The following is a 20,595-nucleotide window of genomic DNA, read 5'->3' as shown; positions in this document are numbered from 1 at the left end:
ATTTAAAGAAACTCTTCATGCTCACTCTAGACCTATTCATTATTTTGGAATTGAGTGTAGAATAGAAGCTGATTGATAAATAAATTGTGATGTTTGCTAATTAAAGTCTCGCTGAAGCATGTCGCATAACAACTCTTTTTTCTCTCTCTCCTCTTCCTCTGCTTCCCGTCGTGGGGTCTCCAGGTCTGAGTCTGTCACATCCTCGGCCAATCAGAGCCTTCGTTAACGGCAGCGCCGGCACGTGATTGGGAGAAGGATGGCGACCATGCCGTTCGTCAGCGAAGGGAAGTGTGTGAGCGTGGAGTGGGATTTTCTACAAGGACTGCTGGCCAAGCCCCCCACCTTGCCCTGGTGAGACGTGGCACACACACACACACACACACACACGCATCAACGCACAGGTTGATACTGTTTAAGCCTTCATGCATGCCTATGAATTAATCGCTGCAAGGTGAAATCCACGTCTTCACAGACGTGCACACACACTGACAGCCTGGAGAAGGATTTCCCATCGATGAGACACAATGCAGGAGGCGCTACATGCAACCTGTTTTGTTGCTCACCTGCCAATCCCCCCCCCCCCTTTTACTGGGAGATTAACTAAATTTGGCTGGAATTATTAATGGCCGGTCATTTACAGGCGGATATAAAAACTAAGCAGAATCAATGTGTGTATTGATTGTTCTCGGTGGCCGGGGTCGAGGCAGTATAATAATGAGATGTTACAGAGGCTGGCAGTGTTGTGAGACCGCAACACATATTCGCACACATATAGACACGCACACACACACACACACAAACCCAGAAAACACTCACTGTTTCCCTTATTAGAGAACAGCAGTGGGATCGTGGCTGTGTAGCTGATTAAGATATAAACACGTAAACACGCTGTGCAGTGCTTTTCTCTGTTTTCTTACTTTTGCACTCTCAAACACACACACGCACAGACACACACACACTACATGTGGTCTTTCTTAGGATGAAAATCAACAACACAGGCTTGAGGGAGAGAGGCCAGTTCTTTCTCCTCCAGCTCTGATTCTCACTCACGTACACATGCACACACACACACACACACTTTATCCCGGCGCGGCACCGACACAATTTGTGAAGTGGCTGTGACAACATAATTCCACCACTCAGGCCTCATTGAGGAGAGTCAATACCCAATCAGAGAGACAGGCTACCTGAGCCCCGGCCCCCCTCTGTCACTCTGGCCCTCCCTCTCCTATTGATCCCTCAATCATGGCTTCAGCTCACTAGCCCAGGACCAGATGAGAGAGAGCGGGAGGGAGAGGGGGGGGGGGGGACAAGGGGGTTGGAGAGAGGGAAAGTGAGAGATTGTGTGTGTCTGTGTAAATTCACATATAGATTTTAGAGCAAATGGCATTATTAGGACTCTGTTCTGCCAGATAGAAGGAGGGCGTTTGTCTGTAATTACCAGGTCAATCTGCAAGAGATGGGTTAGAATGGAGATTGTTTCACTTGAGTTGCAGCAGCCTATTACAATCATATGTGTTTATGAAATGAGTTTTCTAGATTGATGACCAGGTCGTTTATATAAAGCATAAATCAAACAACAGGTGGTCAGTAAGTGGCCATTACCTGACCTCCCCTTACCAGTGTCTTCCATCCAAACACACAGAGCTGATTCAGACTATTTTCTCTGCCCCTTTGTTCATTCTTCTCCTCCCCACATTTATATATTTCTTCCATTTTTATTTCTATCTTTCCCCTTTCATGCCACTCTCCCCCCTTGTCCTGTCCACCGTTACTACACCCCACCTCCCACCCACAGTCTGCAGAACCTGCGCAAGGAGAAGTCTCGCAATGCGGCGCGGTCACGGCGGGGGAAGGAGAACTTCGAGTTCTTCGAGCTGGCTAAGATGTTGCCTCTGCCCGGCGCCATCACCAGCCAGCTGGACAAAGCCTCGGTCATCCGGCTGACCATCAGCTACCTGCACATGCGCACCTTTGCCAGCCAGGGGGACCCACCCTGGATTCCTCTAATGGAGGGTGGCAGCAACTGCAGCAAAGGTGAGGTGAAGGGAAACATCTTCACAAGAAAGAACAAAATTTTTTTTTTTGTGCACAAATTGGAACCAACTATGATTGCGTAATCTCCCAAAGCGCAAATCTATTGGCTGTAGATGCACCAACCACGTCTGTGGGAGTGTGTCTGTGTTTCTGGGTTCAGCTCAGCATCAGCATCACTACAGAAACCGTCTCTTTATGAAGATGTTTATGAAGCATGTAAAAAGAATTGCGATCATGCAACATTCTCCCTCGAGTTGAAACATCGTCAGCTTGTGTGGATTCCTCTTTGTGTCAGTCAGCACCATCCTGGAGAATTAGCATCTAATAACATCTTTCCTTTGACTTATGTGGACTTAAGTAACATCTATAATTTGTTCTGCAACATCTCTCAACACAGTTGGTTGGACACGATGGCGTTGATACTTCTGAGGACACTGGGGTCATGTCCTATGTACTTTGTCTAAGGATTTAGGTAAACTGAGGGGTTAACACTCCTCATTTATACTATGGATTGAGTGCAGTTTACTTTACTTTAATATACTTACATTTGATTGATTTTACCCCATGGAAAGAATCATAGTCCATTTTCTCTTCACTTTGTCCTTCCTGGCAACATGGAGAGGTCTGCAAACAGCATTTATTTAAATTACATTTACATGACAATCCCAATAATGGAAACATTTTGGGCCTTTAGCTGCTGTCTGGTCAAACTGTTCTTAGGTTGAATGAGACTCACAAGCTTATTATTTAAAAAAACTCTTGGCTCCAATCCGGGTCGGACGGATTTTTAATCGTTTAAACCTTTCATCGAGTTGTCAAGAAAGTAGTTGACTGAGTTTGAATTTGTGAACAGCTGAAATAAAACAAACAACTGGAGCGTGCAAGTATGCAGACTTAAATTAAACATGGCTGTGATGGATCATTTCTCCGCTGATGATTCCTGCAGCTCGGGCCTATAAGAAAATTACACAGCAGAGATAAATCTGCTGATGTGTGTTGCCAATGGACACAAACCGCGTTTCAACTCGCATCTCTCTTTCAGTCAAAAGCAATCCTCAGCAGTCTGATCTGCCCACTTACTCCCGCCCACAGAGACGCCCCACGCCACAAAACATTCAGTTCAGACCGGGACAATTATCTGGTCCTCTATTAGTAACCGCAATTACTGCTGCTGTGTATGTGAGCGTGCCGCACAAACCTGTAAACATACATGTGCATAGAGTCATACAAAGATTTTTCCATAGGCCTTGTTTGTTTCTGTGTGTGTGTGTGTGTGTGTGTGTGTGTGTGTGTGTGTGTGTGTGTGTGTGTGTGTTGGTGTGTGTGTGTGTGTGTGTGTGTGTGTGTGTTGGTGTGTGTGTGTGTGTGTGTGTGTGTTAGTGTGAGAGATGATACACAAAGAGGGAGTAAACTATTGGTGCGATTTGTAATTACAGAAATTAACTATATAACGAGGACAGTGTAATTATACAGCCTGTCTAATTGCTACTATTACTGAGGGGAAACGATGCAGCTACAGTACCATTAGAGGTGTGTGTGTGTGTGTGTGTGTGTGTGTGTGTGTGTGTGTGTGTGTGTGTGTGTGTGTGTGTGTGTGTGTGTGTGTGTGTGTGTGTGTGTGTGTGTGTGTGTGTGTGTGTGTGTGTGTGTGTGTGTGTGTGTGTGTGTGTGTTTTCATGGCTGATGTTGTCTAATTTGAGTGTAAGCGAATGTAAAAAGCATGTTTGTGTGTAACGTGTGTGATTTGCTTTGATACAATATTCACTGCTTATTCCTGATAAGATACAATGACTTTAATTGTGTAAGTTGAGCTGAGTGTCGATGCTGAACTGATGTTTAAGCACTGACATCAAAACAATATTTATCTTAAAATCCTTAAAGGGATACTCCGCTTATTTTACACACTCAGTCAGTTTAAATATTCTCATCTATTATAAAAACAGCTGAATAACTACAATTTCACTCAGTAGAGCACATAACTACGCCAAATTGTACACACACACACACACATACACACACACTCATAGATATCAGGCCCTTTTAATAATTCTGATTCCCTTTTCAAATTGGTGGAAATGTAAAGAAAAAACTGCCTTTCTAACATTGTAAAAATATAATTTAAGAAAGTTAACTTTGTCTGGATCTGCACCAAAGTTTAATGCCTTCTTCTTGACCCGTGCCCCATCCTTCAGCCAAGTCTCATGGAAACCAGCTCTGTAGTTTTTGAATAATCGTGCTGATGAATAAACGAACAATCAAACTGACGGATTAAAACTCAGCCTCATTGATGGAGGTAACAACATCTACTGGGCCTTGAAATAACAACCACTGAGGAAGCCAGTGTGGTGGAGGTGTTTACCAGACATTCTCTAATGAAAACGTGGATTTGGTTTTCAATTATGGAAAATGTCAATTTTATTTGTTTGTGTGACTCTAAGAATATTTACACCTCATCTGGTGCTATTCTGACCATTGTTTTCCCTAATCTATCATTAGTCATCATGAAGAATTAATTATTACTTTTAGGAATGGAACTTTTTTTATTTTTTATACCAAGCTTTTTCATGCATTGGTGTTTAAAAGTGTCTTAACACAAGATTCCATCTACAAATTCGGCCCTAAATTAGTCTGAAATGAGCAAAGTTATGATCAAAGAAGGCTACATTGAAGTCGTCTCCCAGTTCTGTGCTGAATATTAATGGAAGCAGCTTTTGGGCATAAGTGTATTCATACTGGTGAAGGGCCAAAATGTAGTTATTCCAGAGAAAGTTCAAACATACTGACGTTTGTGGGGATTGTTGTTGAGAGCGGTGCCACAATTTCAGAAATGGAGATGCTGCGCTGAACAGAAAGAGTCTGAAGATATTTAGAGCTAGAGGAATTCAGCCATTATTATTTTTCTATCAAATTTAATTAAATTTGTTTAATCTCAACGCACTTTACATGGTAAGGTAGAGATCTAACAATATTATAGAGTAACCCAACAGTTCCCACAACCATCAAACACTTTGGTGACTGTGGAGAGAAAAAGACTCTTTACCTCGAGCAGAACTGGGCTGTGTCTGAAATCACTCACTCATTCACTAACCCTTACTTCACTATATAGTGACTTCTATGTAGACGACTAGTGAGCTCACCAGCAAAAGAAAGAAATGCTTTCGTCCTCTTTTTAAATGTAGAAATAAACTTTTTTGTGCTGTATTTACATTTGTGCGACAGGTCGGGCTGTTCCTGCTGCTCTGTCGCCTCTCGTCTCTCGGCCCTGAGTGCAATGCATGATGGTAGATATTCTTTGGTTAGTGACCATTGGTTGTGCACAACTTTGGTATGGGTCTCTCCCTTGACTGGCTGGTGTGAGAGGAGCGAGAGAGGAGAGGTGGGTGGAAAGGGGGAGAGCAGAGAGAGAGGAACTATTATATTTAAGCCAGACTGGTGGTTTTTCTGAAAAAAAAAATAAGAAGTATACTTATAGATGTAATGATGTTATTAATGATAGCAGCACCAGTAATGATAATCGTAATATTGACAATAAACAATAGTAATAATATTATTGTTTATAATATCAATTACAATAATATTTATAGTAGATATGTGTCAGATCTGGATCCTGCAGGAGTCAGTCAGAGTTTTGCCATCAAATATATTTTTTATAGATGTAATGATTGTATTAATAATACCAGCACCAGTTTATAAAAGTGACACTGTTAATAACAATAGTAATAATAATACTATACAAGTACACACTGTACATGAGTGATGTGAGAAACTGGATCTCATTAAGCTGCCAGTTCTACTTTCTGATACTCGACAGTTTTCATTGTTCAATGTCACACACTCTTGTTGCTCCGCAGGAAACAGCGATGTTTCCCTCGTGCAGTGCCGGACAATCTGAGAGTCTGAGTGATTTGCTGTACATGCAGCAGCGTGCTCACATGCAGCAGCGTGCTCGCACACGGCCGCGGCCTTGACTGCGTTCTGCACATGGTGAATTGTTTTGCTTCGGTGTTCCGGGCTTTTACGCGGCCTTGATGGAAAATACCTGTTCGGCAGAGAAGTAGCTACGCTGCTGTCCTGTGAATGAACTGGAAGTGTTGCTGAAAAGACGAATGCGAGCTACGCTGCTCACGCTAAAATGAGAAGCACTGTGGACCATAACTGTAAATATATAGAACTCTGCTGCAGCGAAGGTCACGGGGAAATTGTGAGGCATTAGACGAACACAATGAATCGCAGCACGCGCCAGGTGTGGACGCTGTCACAGTCTGAATTATCTACGGCGTTTCCCGGGCGAGGTTGGGATCTGACGTGTGCGTATTTTATTAAATGTTTGGAGATTTTTACAAGCAGGTCACACAGTCGCAGCGGGGCCGAGGCTGAAAATGCGATGCTAATTTGGACATCAGTTTGAACAAGTCTACCCACAATGCATTGGCAGGGTTTTAAGTGTGATGCATGACTTTAATTCCGTTAGTGGAATGTGGTCAGAGATCCAGCTGAAAGGGAGAGGAGGATGGAGAGGAGGGGAAGGGACTAATGTAGAAGGAATAAAGGAAGAAAAAGAGGGGAGGAAGGAGAGGAGCGTGGATGGAGGAGGGTGGGGGGAGGTTGCATTCCTCCACACTCCCTCTGGTCCGAGGGCTTTTTTGGACGAGCGGAGAGAGGGGAAGGAAGGTGGAGGGCGGAGGAGAGGGATGGAGCGTAGTAGAGGGGCCGGTGTGGCTTTTGTCTGCTTCCCACGTTTCAAAGCCAGTCTTGAAAAATGAATAGACAGAGGAAAATCAATTGCATGACCTTCACAGAGAGAAAGAGAGAGAGAGAGATTGAGAAAGCAGGAGAGTGGGGGAAGAAGTAGGAGGAGAGAGAGAGAGAGGGAGAGCGAGACAGATTATGGAAGGACGAAAAGGAAGGACTGAAAGAAGGAAAAGTAAAATGACCCACGATGGTCATTCCCATTTGGTGTGTGCCTGTTTGCACGGTGCATTCAGGGACTGAACTCTTTTGTTTGAAATGATTTATATTTCAAAATCTCTCTATATTGAGTGAATTTAGCTTTGAGGGACAGTTTTGTTTTATCTATTCACTCCCAGTCTGTTATATTTTGACAAAATCCGTAATTTTGGATCTTTGGCTATTGCTTCTACGGGTTGTGAGAAGATTGTACTTGCCACATTAATCACTGACATTTGAGAAAAACACCCTACTTTGCTTTAAGTGGTCTGACAAGTTAGGAAACACAGTTTAGCAAGATTTACTAAACGACAACTTGGAGTAAGTGAGTGCAATGTTGGTAAAAATGTCCTGAACAATGTCAGGAGTAACAAACAGACCCTCTGGAAAACTTCAGGAGAATGTCGTTATTCATCTATGCTCTGTTGCTCTGGGTGACCACACCCAACAGTGATGTCATGGTGAACTGATGATGACTAAATATAAAGGTGGACAACATGGCGGCTCCTCCCAAAAAGCCAGAGCATCTCAATTGTCAACTGGTGGATGACTGCAGTCATAAAAGGCTCCTCCATAGTAATGGATGGGACATGGACAAAGTCAGAGTACACATCAAATACAATAATCTTAAAGAGGTTCCTGTCCTTTAGCTCTTAAAACAAGGATTTTTTTTCAAGTGAGTTGGGTTTTAGTTACGGGTTGAGATGTCATGATTGACAGCTGAGACCGTCTCACGATTGGTGGAGCAGGTGTACCGTCAAGTCTTTGATAAAGTGGCTCCATCCCTGATCACTAGTGTGCAGAACTATAGTGGATATTGAGAGGAAGAGGAGACAAGTCATCCATCAAATGTCTAGCCTCTGGCAAATTGTTCTTTAAAACCTGTGTAATCATCTGACTGCTTCTATTTGAGGCAAGATACTGTATATACAGAGAGGGACATTTTTTGTTTACCTTTATATATACTCAAGTCAATTATAATCAATAATACAGCATACTTATACACTGCCTAACTGTGTGAGTGTATTGTTATCAAACTGGATATAAACAGGCTCAAGTTGTCATTTTATCCACCGTGTAAACTTCACATTTCTACAGTTATGGAAATTTTAAATGAAGCTGTTTCTTTTTTATTATGGAAGAAAATTAGGAAAGAAAATTTCCATCAAAACAAAATAGTTTTTGGTTGTGTGAGTTCTCTCTCCACCAATGTGGAGCGACTGAGCCGGTAGCAGGTGCAGTGGAGCAGCTGGAGACCCTTCAGTCTTTTATAAGGTACAGTACAATGACAAGTCAGTGCCAGCAACAGGGCCAGCTGAAGTGTTTTACTGTCTGTGTTAGTGAGGTCAAACACACCTCTCTCCTCCACAGCACTGACATTGACTTTCCTTCTGCCTTCACTCGCTCTCTCTCACTCTCTCTCTTCTTCTTCTTCTTTCTTTCATTGCCACCTCCCTCGCGCTCTCCCTGCGTCTGCCTCCCCTTTAATTCACAGCGTTTAAAGCGGCCCGGGCTTTTAAGGGAAGTTAATTGCACTCAAATTATGTTCGACCGCAAAAGGAGTGAGGGAGCGATGCAGGGGAGACAGAGGGAGATGGAGGAGCGATGGAAGGAAAGGGGGGAGGGATGGATGGATGTCAGCGCGAGAAGATAATTGCGCCAAAGAAGGACGCCGCGATTAGGGTCACTCTCTCTCTCTCTCTCTCTCTATGACTGTGGAACAGCTGAGACGTCACATGTGGATGGTAGTAAACAAGTTGGCAGGTGATGCGCAGTTGTCCTGAAACTATGACGACGGAGCCTAACTCGATGGATAAGAAGAGAGAGAGAGAAGTGCTGAGTCTCTTCTGTCCGTACACACCGAATCACAGCCGGTACGCCTTCACCGAAAACGGCGATCGCAACATGTCACCTCGGTTGTTGCTCGCCAAAACACCTGCTGCCTGCTTTCCTCACGTGACTTCAACATGTTTATTTTGATTTCTTGTGTGTGCCCCTTCTTTTTTGTGCTGTGGAGATTACCCCAGGGTGGTGGTCCCTCCCATTTCGCTACAAAGTCAAAGATGGCGGCTGTTGAGGTTGAGAGGCGTCCGTTGTCTCGATTTTTGACCGATTTCCACTGCACCATCCAGGTGTCAACGCACTTACATATACACTCAAAAGGCCACGTGTGAGGATGGACGTATGCAAATTGAGACACAGCAATAGAGACGGGGGGGGACCTGAGAGAGAGAGAGAGGGGTTCACTTTGTCTGTTATCTGTTTGGTTCCCATGGCAACGTCTTAACCTGGTTAAAAAGGTTGACACTGTGGGGGAGGAAACGAAGATGGTGTGAGTGTGTGTGTGTGTCTGCATGAAGGTTGGGGAATATTCGGGTGTGTGTTCATGTATGTGCGGCCATTACTCAGGGACTTAAGTGGGACTAAATTATGTATTAGACAGAGGTATAATGAAAATCATTCAAATGAAATTTCTATCTTTTCTTCTGGTGGAGTGCAGGGGAAACCCGGGGAATTGACCTGCGAGTCAGACTCTAATTAACGTGTCCGATCGCGCCCCGTCCCATTCTGTCTCCTATTCCCTCAATGAAATTAAACCTCACAGCAGCAAACTCATGGGAAGCTAATGAAATGAGAGTGTGACAGAAAGGAGCAATCCAAGTACTCGTGTGCACACACAGGTCTGAGTCTGGGTCTGTGCACAGCACATGCATGTGCATGTGCATGTGCAAGGACTAAACAGTACAAAGGGTGAATACATATTCACATCAACCATTATTAAGTGGTTTTCTCCACTGCTTCTATGATCCTGTACTCAGTGAAGATTTTGGAACATGGAATAAGTCATCAGAAATTCAGACGGGTTTTAAACAATCAATGGTTTATTCAGACTAGTCAATCCACTTTATGTTCAGGTTAAACATTGATAATAATCCTGTTTTACCACAGTCTCCAGTACTGCTACATTTGTCCAACTAACAAATAATATGTACACTACAGATCATACATATTTGGACACACACACATGTAGAAACGCTATATTCACATGTAACACTGTGAGTGAACTAACACTCAGGTGTCCAAGCAGCATTTAGCAGCCATGTGTTCACACCTGAACTTATTGCTTCTTGTGTTACAAGGGCTATTTCTCTCACGGGTCTTTCTATAATGATGCAAACCTACTCAAATTACAACTTAAACTTTCATGCATGAGCCATTATTTTGTTTCAAATTGAATGTGGCGATGAGCAGAACCTGAAGAACAAAAAATCTGTGCCTATCCAGATCCGGACTGTATATCTCAGTACTTTAGTTTCTAATGGATGAAGGTACTAACTGTGTATTTACGAACGTTTTGGGAAAAATATGTTCCGCTATTGTTGATTGAATAAACCATGAGAGGCTATAATGTGCTGCTGCTGAGCAAGATCTCCAATGTCCTCTGTTTTACAATTTACCCCAAAGGTACCCAGTGGAGTTTTCCACCTCTAGTAGTGCTATGGAGCAATGTTTTTATGAAAGGGCTTGGTTTGTATCATACATGTGTGCAGAACAGCATATGTATGCAGGGCAGCAGAAAGACTCTCAAACGCTTGTTTCGCCAGTGTCACGCCATTACACTGATCAACAGTTGGTTGTGTTATTGTGCAAAGACGTTTGTCAATATATCTGCAAAGTGGGAAACTGACAATGGGCAAACATGAGCGAAAGCAGTATTATATAATATTCATAAATTTGGCTTTTTTTAATGAGCATTTCAACACAGATACTTTACATCTGACCTTTTCTGTTGAGATTGATGGAATCGCAGCACTTAACTTACAATTATGCTTTTGCACAGGAATAAGGACTAAAACTCAAAACAATTAAGAATGCAATTTTTTTATTCAGTCATATGAGGGATTAATACCAATGCTGTTTGAAGTCCGAAGACATTTAGATAATCGGTCTACGCTGTCAGTTCGTCAACTTCTGGTAGATCGTATTAATACTAACGTTTCTGCTCCTGACTGACCTTGTTGTTAAACCATCAATGATTTATTTTCACTCATTAAATTAATTTATAATTGGGTCATTTTCTACAGAAGTAAAAATATTTGAATATAAAAACAAAATCAGGCAACGTCAACAAACTCACACACAAAAACACACACATAAAAGTCGGGGTTCAAACCACCACCACAGAAGGATCTTTGTTCTCGGGGTGAGATACCAACACCGCTGTGAGACTCTCTTTCTTCACATGTGCACACGTTTGTGCATGTGTGCCCACACACACACACACACACACACACACACACACACACACACACACACACACACACACACACACACACACACACACACACACACACACACACACACACACACACACACACACACACACACACACACACACACACACACACACACACACACACACACACACACACACCACACACACACACACACACACACACACACACAAACGCAAGTGTTTTGGTTTCCTGGCCGCCCTATTGTACCCTGGCAGTCTTTAATAAATGGTCCTCTGTGTATTTGTGCTTGTGAGTGTGTGTGTGTGTGTGTGTGTGTGTGTGTGTCTGTGTGTGCGTGTGTGAGAGTATTTGTGTGTGTGTGTCTGTGTGTGTGTGTGTGCACGCAGTCTCATCCGTCAGCCCTCCTGGCCTCATGTCACATCCTTCGCCCCGCTGACACTACTCAGCACTACTGATCACCCACCATCACCTTCACACCTCCAGGGATCTGCAGCACGGAACCCAGGACACACACACACACACACACACACACACACACACACACACACACACACACACACACACACACACACACACTCTCCTTCCATGTATTGCTTTTCGCTCTCGCAGCAGTCCCAAAATGACATCAGTTTTGTAGGTGTGTGTGCGCGTGTGGATGTGTGTTTACTTCCATTCATTCTCATCTGGTCTCCTGATGGGGGTTGCTTCCTCCCGACTCCCCAGTGATGCGGCTCCATCCCGGCCCGGGGGGGGGACCCTGACAGGCAGGCAGGCAGTGAGAGGGGCTCCCCATCCCCCTCCAGGCAGAGGCTGGCCAGGCTGAAGGGTCCCAGCACCAGACCCCCTTTCAGAGCCCTGAATGGACTTGCCTTATTTATATTCACACTCTGTCACACAGGGGGACCCCAATCCCACAATGCCACTGTGGCTTTGTCCGGCAACTCTGTATTTATGTGTGTTTGTGTGTTTGCGTTTGTGTGTGTGTGTGTGTGAGAGAGGGAGAGAGAGAGAGAGTGTGTGTGAGTGTGGGTATTTGTGTTGTTTAATCGTGGGGCATGTTGCAGCTGTGTAGTCTGTACATGAGAATTCATTGCTGTGTGTATTCCTAAAGTGCGTGCGTGCTTGCGTGTGTGTGTGCGTGTGTGTGTGTGTGTGTGTGTGTGTGTGTGTGCGTGCGTGCGTGCGTGGTGCGTGTGTGCGTGTATGTGCCGGTGTGTGTGTGTTTTGCTCTAATGGAATGCCTCCCTCTTATATTCACCAAACCCACATCACAGGCAGGCAGCTGGACAGTGTGTGTGTGTGTGTGCGTGTGTGTGTGTGTGTTTGCATGTGTGTGTGTTCCGACCCTCCCTCTGTGTTCAGTTGTAACCCAGAGCAGCGCTTTCATTTTCCTGTCATAACGTGTATTGATTTCCCTCAGCCTTGCAGCAACACACACACACACTGAGAGATGTCCGAGGATCCTCTCAGTCACACGCGCAGACTCACACACACACACGTACACATTCATATATTCACGTGCAACCACACACGCACACACTCCGTATACACACACCCACACACACACGTACACAGAGTTTGTCTCTGCCGGAGCGGGGACATTGTACTCAGCAGCAGTCCTGGTGGAGTGAGATTAGTGCTCACATATGGCGCACACTTTTCCAATCACACACTCGCAGGTGCACACACGCGAGCCGTCACCGACTCTTTCTGACATAAAACAGTAAATACGGCTGATTGCTAAATTAATCTTCCACGTCGCTGCAGCCCGGCGTGCTTCGGAGAAAGTGATCACTCTCGCCTTCCTTAGTGTTTTCTCATTTTCCCCAGCCGTACCCTCTCTGCTCCTCTCGTACCTATCTTCAACCACCCCCCCCCCCCCACCCCCCCTCTCCTCTAACCACCTCCAACTCTATTTGGATTGTAATTGCCTTGGTAAACAGCACCACTTTGGCACTGAAGCAGCTCTGATAGCTTGTGTTTGGGATGCATTAGGAGTGGCGATGCAGACACCATCAGTGTGTGTGTGTGTGTGTGTGTGTTTGTTTGCGTGTATGGCATCAGTTTTGAGTGGTGTGTGTCACATGGCACCCGTCCTTATGCTCAGTTGTTTTAGAGACACAACCGCTTCGGTCGATTCTTCTGTTTATCAGACAACGATTGGTTCAACTTTCACGTTTCGGTGAAAGTTCAGATTTAATGACGTCACAGAGACGCAGCATTATTTAAAACCCCTACAAGTCTTATTTACAGATCATATGAATAATGGATAATCTTACAAAGTTTTGTTGACGTCAAAGTTTATTGATGTAACTTTATATCCCTGCAGGTCACTGTAAATGTCCAAAAAGTTACAGTACGCAGCTTTTTGGAGCTTGTTCACCTCATGTGAACTTTATAAACCTTTAAGTTTACAAAGATACAGAACACATGAATTTCCATCCTGTGATTTTTCTTACTTTATTCTATACCGATATAAATGAAAGGATACAAACGAGTCGAACACATATTTCTTGTGGCATTTTGTGCTTCTGCATTTTGTGCTATGTGACAATCGACAGATGGCCGACAATCAGAGGAGAGAGAGAGGTGGAGAACAACAAGCAGGACAATTCACAGAGGGGATTTGAACCAGGGCAAAGCTGTTTTTACATTTTAGTTTGTAACTAAGGAAAAATCCCTCACAGATCCGTCTAACAGTGAGGGGGAATAAGTGGCTTCAGCAAACTCTGCTACTTTGACAGATACTACCTGAAGTTGCTATTAAAATCAGAATTTTTAAATGTCTCACATTTGGAACATGATGGAAGATAGTTTGACTTGTCACAGTAGAGCTGTTTTCAGACGTGAAGTCCATGAAAGTTTGTCTTTCGTAAATGAAGAACGCAGCAGATAATTGTCCGGATCAGACGGGCTCAGCCCAACAGGATAATTCAGGCGAGCGGTGGCGTGTGGGCGGAGCCTGAAGGAAGCAGGACATAACAGATACAATCTGCTGTGGAAATCACATGTTTTTGTTTGCAGCACTTTAACACCGGGGTCTGGCCTTATCGCTAAAAGCTCTGAAATCTCATTGTCTTTTTTCCAAGTTGACATCCTCATCTTTTTCTTATATGAAACCTGTTTTTCATCTTGAGATATTTGTATTATTTTTCTGTTTTTTTTTCATTTTTGCATCTGTCATTGATATCCTCTGGTCATACTTACTTGGTGACTTGCACAGAAAGTTCCAAAAAATGTCACGGAGAGACTGACTCGGACATTTGCTTTCACGCACACAGGCCCTCTGCGGAATTTCATGAAAATGTCTGGACCTCAGTGCATGTCTGAAAAATGCTAAGGAAACAGGAAAAATATGTAAAAAATAAAATGAATGATGGCTGAATTCCACTTTTCCAACTCAGTGGGACGTCAGAAAGGAACCAATATTAACACCTTTACATTTCCTGATATTAAAAGTCAGAATGTTTTCTGTTAAATACGGTTTTTAAATGAAATATCATCATTTAATGTCTGAAGTGTGTTTCTCTCCTGTGTCTCCTCAGTCCGACGATCGGCTCTCTCTCTGGCGACTGACATGTTCGAGCAGCACCTCGGGGCACATCTCCTGCAGGTGAGACCTCAGCATCCACACCACTCCTCCTTTCTAACAGTTACACTGACACCACGTCACTACTGGGGCTTCATATTATGTATTTTCACCTAATTGATTCATTTTTGTGGGTTTGTGAGGAAACATCTGCATTTATCAGATTGTCTAGTGAGTTTTGAAAAGATTTATGTAGCTTGAGACGTAGAAACACTTCTGTTTATGTGAAAGGTCAAAGTATGGAAACTTTTGCCTGTCAGATTTTATCACAATTCGGTTGGATCAAGTATTTTTTCAGTGACAGTGTTGTGTCACATTTTGTCGAGTTCTGAGTGAGATTTCATCAGCTTCACACCCTCAATCTGAGACTTATACTTCAGTCAAACTCCAAACACGGACACACACACACACACACAAACACACACACACACACACACACACATCATATAGAGCTCAGATGCTCGGACGATATTGTCGGCTGCCAAAGAATGCCCCCCCCCCTTTTGCACTGACAGATGAATGGAGCCTGAGGGGGGATTCTGGGGCAGGAGGGCTGCAGGGATGACGAAATGCGGGATGTAGAGACAAAGACTGAGAGGAAGTGTGAAGAAGGTAACTCTGCAGATTGTACTTTAGACCAGGAGCAGGCTGAGGGAGAGAGGGGGGGGGGAGCAGCCAGAGGAGAGAGGGATAAAGAAAAAAGTTGGAGGGATTAAGTAGGAAACGGAAAGGAGACAGGGAATAGCGGCTGAGAATTCCGACGTGAGAGGGGTTTGTGGTAAAACAAAGAAACGCTACATACGTCGGCTCTCCTCCGGCGTTTTAAAGGAGGTGGGCAGGCTCAGGGAACGGCGCTGATAGAAATCAAATTAACGCTCCAGAAAAACGGTATGATTCTTCCCCTCCCAGCCGTCCTCCCGCCGTAATAGCCTGATAATTGCACTTTAGTTCTCCGACATTCAGGCGGCTGGTTTCCCTTCGCCACGACACACGGCGCCCCGCACCCAGGCCACACATTTGCATACTGGATGTGTCAGTTGCATAAATTACCGCTGCCACTTTAAGCGCCGGGCCGCCAAAATAGCAATCACTCTTCTAGAGCGAGGTGACACCGGTCTGTGTGTACGTCTGTGTGAGTGAGAGAGTCTGTGTCGGCTCACTCCAGGACGCTTGTTATGACGATTAATATTATTCTCTGAAGCAGTCCTCTCTAATGGGCTGGCTGTATACCTTTCACTTCTCATTAGAGTCACTGCAGACTGTGATGACTCCTGTTCTGTCTGGGTCTGTACTGGTGTCTGGGAGTGTGTTTACAAGCATGAGTGTGTGTGTGTGTGTGTGTGTGTGTGTGTGTGTGTGTGTGTGTGCGAGGATGCAGGCCGAAGCTTTGACTGAGTTTATTCCCATTGGTTGAAACAGCTCTGGCCTATAAGCTCTATTTACTCATGTATGTTTGTGTATGTGTGTGTCGAAATGTCTGGTTGTGTGTGTGTGTGAGTGTGTGTATGTTTGTGTGTGTGTGTGCATGTTTTTGAATTGAGAGGCAGAGGGGGGACAGGTTGTTTGTTATCCAGCTCATTGTAATTTGTTCGATACACACTAATTGCTCTAATTTGTCTGTCTTGTTTCTGTTTGCCTTTATGTGTATGCATGTGTGTGTGTCTGTGTGTTTGTGTGTGTGTGTTTGTCGATGGTTGTGATGTGCGTGTGTTTCTTTTCATGTGCACAGTCTCTGGATGGCTTTGTGTTCGTGGTCAGTCAGGAGGGACGGTTCCTCTACATCTCAGAGACAGTTTCTATCTACCTGGGACTCTCACAGGTAAGACAGCCTCATCACACACACACAACACACTCACACACACACACACACACACACACATGTACACACACACACTAAAATAATCCTTTGTATACAAGTGCATCTGCACACCTATGCCTATCTGCTGCTTACGCTTTCATATCCCGTCCCATGAGTGTGCGTGCGTGTGTGTGCGTGTGTGTGTGTGTGTGCGTTTGTGTGTGTGAATATCTTTGACTGCACTCTTCGCGCTCATCTCTGGAGTGCAACTCTCCCGGGGCCGATGCCGCTCTCTCTCTGCCTCTCTCCGCCGCCCTCGCTCGCTCTCCAGGTGCTCACCTCTGTTGATTGCCTGTGGCCTCTTGTACTGTGAATGTTAAGTCCTGCCATTTTGCCCAGATGCATAAATAATAACAGTAATTACTGGTCCAGCAATCAAAGTGTCGCCCCAGCGCACTGGGCCTGTCTGGGGGAACAAATCGATAGGCATCTTAAAAGCCACATTGATTGTAGGGAGGGGGAAAAACACCAAGGGGGATGGGAAGATAGATAGAGACAGCCGGGGAGAGAAAGAGAGGGGGAGGAAAGGAGGAGAGGTGTGATAAGAGAGAGATGTTTCCAAGTAAGAAGAATCGGTACAGCATGAGAGAGAGAAGTTAGTGCTACAATAACACAACTAATTTAGTGTTTTTTAACACGCACGTTTGCTGTAATTGGGGGTCGACTCGTGGCAGCTTCAAAGGCTAAGTGTTAACACTTGAATCCCTGAGTATAATATGCTCGTGCCATATGTACATTATAAAAGCAGATGGTTGCTGTAAACATTCCCTCGTACGTGTTGCATATGAAGTGATAATGTTAATATTGCTTTTTTTCTAGTTTGTTTCTCGTAGCTCGTCCCTGACATGACCGCACTGTAAGAAAGTGGAAGGAAACCTTTTTCCTATCCCTCGCCCTAAACTCGTTTTAGAGAGCGATTACCTATTTTGCACCAAAATTCACCCACTCGCCCCAATATGCCTCTTTTTTCTCATCAAGATCCATGAATTATTTCTTTGGAAACGAGCGGAATTGCCAAACAACTTCCGATCTCACAATGTTAAAGAAAGTGGGAGGTGGGAAATCTGAATCAGCCCCATCATTTAATGGTTTCTTCCCTGACCCATAATGCATCCTTCCACCAAGTGTGATAGTAATCTGTTCAGTAGTTAATCTAGGGATAATCTTTATGAACAGTCTTTAAAACATTCCCTCCACCGTACAGTTAAATTACTGTATTACTAACGTCTTTCATTCAAAGTCTGCAGTTGCTGCTGTTTGACGTAGGGCTGCAACTAACGACTATTCTGATAGTCGATTAGTCACCGATTATTGAAAGGATTAATCGACTAATCGGATTATGAATGACACAAATTCTCAATTGCTATTATTTAGCAAGCAGCTTTTAAATTTAGCTTGAGGTTGTTCAAGGCATGTGATGACTGAAAATAAAGACAATAAAGATCGATACTTCATTAACAAAAATGTCTTTTAATAAACTTTGTTTCATATAAGGGTACTGTTGACACAAAAGCAAAGAAAAATCAAGTTTTTGTCCATTTAAAACCAAGGACAGGCAAAGTGCTAATAAAAAATATTAATTTAAATTTAAGTTTCCCTTTTTACTGTGAACCAAGAACAGGCCAAGTGCTGGTACTAAAAATAAATTAAAATTCAAGTATCCATTTTTCGTGTTAACAGAAAGGACAGGGAAAATAACATAAATAAAAACATCAACAAACGAAACTACAGTCTTCTTCAGACTAAATCATTTTGATTAAAACAAGACGTTTGTCAGGCAATAGGATAACATAACGCTTTTAAACTCGTTAAAAAAAAGTTAAACCGTATTGTTGTAATGGATGCTAGAATCCTGCGCGCAGGTATATACCATAGACTGTATATATAAAGGTATATACGTGTATATATAACACGTGACAGAGGCGAGTCTGCATCGTCTCTGTTACGAAGTCACACGTGACTCCTCCCCCTCACATGCGTGTGTCATGCTTCCATGCAGAGCAGGTCCGCTGTGCAGATACTGAAGGTAGTTTTTCTCGGGCTGTTAAGAGTGAAGTTCTCCGGAACTTTTTACTTCCTGGTGCGCGACTGCGCGCGGCAGCGGACGCCGACGCGGTCCATGTTTCGTCGCTATTGCACATGCACGACTTTCAGAGATAGGAAGGGAGCGAGATGGCTCACTCCATCAGCACCTCCGGTAAAACGCTGTTTAGTTCCGCTGCGCGGCACGAGAAACACGCGCTATGACGTCACCAACGATTCATCGACTAGTAAATTCGTCGGCGACTATTTTGGTCATCGATTTTTGTCGACGACGTCGACTAATCGTTGCACCCCTAGTTTGACGAGATGTCTGATGTCTGATCTCCTCTCACGGTGATGATGATAATGACAAATCCTCACTTTTGCTCGAGTTAAACATGATTTGCAAAGACACATTCCTGCCTCACATCCCACTCTGCAGTGAGTCCAGGCACATACATGTCTGTTTAGGTGGCTTTTCCTATGTTTATTGTTTGATCACACTCCAGAGAGAAAAGCTGGAGATATCTTGCAGTGTGAATCCGTGTTTTTTTTATATCTTGTTGCATATTTATCTGCTCGGTGACGGCTCTTTGAGAGAATTTGACATTTAGGAACAATTTTAATCTGTCTGCTTTTTGCAGCTTTGCAGCTTTTAAATTTTTGGTTATATGAGCTCACCGCAAAACTTGCCTGCCTCACGTCGTGTCAGTCAGAATGTGGTCTGGTGAAAGCTCCACTGAAGAGCTTTAACGTAACCAACAGAATTTGTTCTTATGAGTCACTCTCTGTAGCTGTTTGGCTCCAGTTGTACTGATGCTCGAGATTTCATCACTCCCATCCCTTGCAGAACCAGGCCCGCTGACTTTAAATGTGACATTCTGCAGCTGCTTTCTCTTCCTGAAAGGTGCTATGATGCTCGTTGCTTCTCATTTCCTCCAGCCTGACCTGACAGGCACACAGCCAGAAGCGACCACCCTGAAGGACTTCGTTAGACCTTTCTTGCGGAAAAAATAATTGCTGTCATGAGATTTTTTTTAATTATGAGTTGTTGTTTTTTTGTATGTACATGAATTATCTCGTAGAGTACACAGTCCCAAGGACAAATAGGTCCCCCACCCCTGCTGGAGGAGATGGGGAGCAAAATACACAACTCGTTTAGAGTAAAAATACCTTTTAATGAAGAGCAGACCCAGTGGTTATCTTCTAAAGTTAATCTTTTTACTATGAAACGACTCTAATGTACTGTGTGTATTCACTGTAATATGGGCAGTGCTTTCTCGCCGAGCCGTGTCAGAGGGATCCCTCCTGGCAACAAGGAGGTGGTTTGTTTCCAGGACGTGACACAGACGTCCTGTGAAGACAAGAACCAACTTGTGAACTTTAATTGTTCAACTCCTGAGGCCTCATTATATTTGTAGTTGAACTTCAGAATACCTTTTTGCATGGAATAATAGATTTCGATCAGGAGTCACCATAGATACTTTACATTTTGATCGTGGATGGTACTAGTTCTACATGAGATATTATGATGATTTGAATGACTTTGATTGCATCAATTGCGTCTCATTACTTGATGCTACTGTGCGCTCAAATTTTACACTTTTTCAATCACAAAAATTATGAGCAGCAATCATTATAAGCAGCTCTTTTTAGATGACAATAACAATTGAAAGGAAATGTTGGAGAAACAGGATGACAGCTCTTGACAATTGAAAATTAAAAAATGGTGTTAATCACATTCCTACAGCATTTGCAGTCACAAGATTTCAGCCAAATTGAATAACATGTTAGACAGTAGTCAGTCTTCGCCGCCATCATCAAAACATCATATGAGGGAATATCTGCAGTTGGAATATTGTTTATCCCTCGGGTAGCGTTTC

General features: G+C 43.7%; 1 protein-coding gene across 1 annotated transcript in view; it reads left to right on the top strand.

Annotated features, from left to right (window-relative positions):
• The first annotated feature begins 256 nt into the window (after positions 1-256).
• npas1 (neuronal PAS domain protein 1) overlaps positions 257-20,595 on the top strand; it is a 32,846-nt gene continuing 12,507 nt past the window's right edge. Inside the window, exons 1-4 of the mRNA XM_061073616.1 lie at positions 257-351; positions 1,799-2,037; positions 14,789-14,856; positions 16,562-16,651. Coding sequence (XP_060929599.1) covers positions 257-351; positions 1,799-2,037; positions 14,789-14,856; positions 16,562-16,651 — 492 coding nt within the window. The remainder of the gene's footprint in view (positions 352-1,798; positions 2,038-14,788; positions 14,857-16,561; positions 16,652-20,595) is intronic.

This window comes from Limanda limanda, chromosome 6 (assembly GCF_963576545.1).
Source record: "Limanda limanda chromosome 6, fLimLim1.1, whole genome shotgun sequence".
NCBI classification, from domain to species: Eukaryota; Metazoa; Chordata; class Actinopteri; order Pleuronectiformes; family Pleuronectidae; genus Limanda; species Limanda limanda.
Note: the sequence above shows the minus strand (reverse complement) of the source record. Positions and strands in the feature narration are given on the sequence as shown.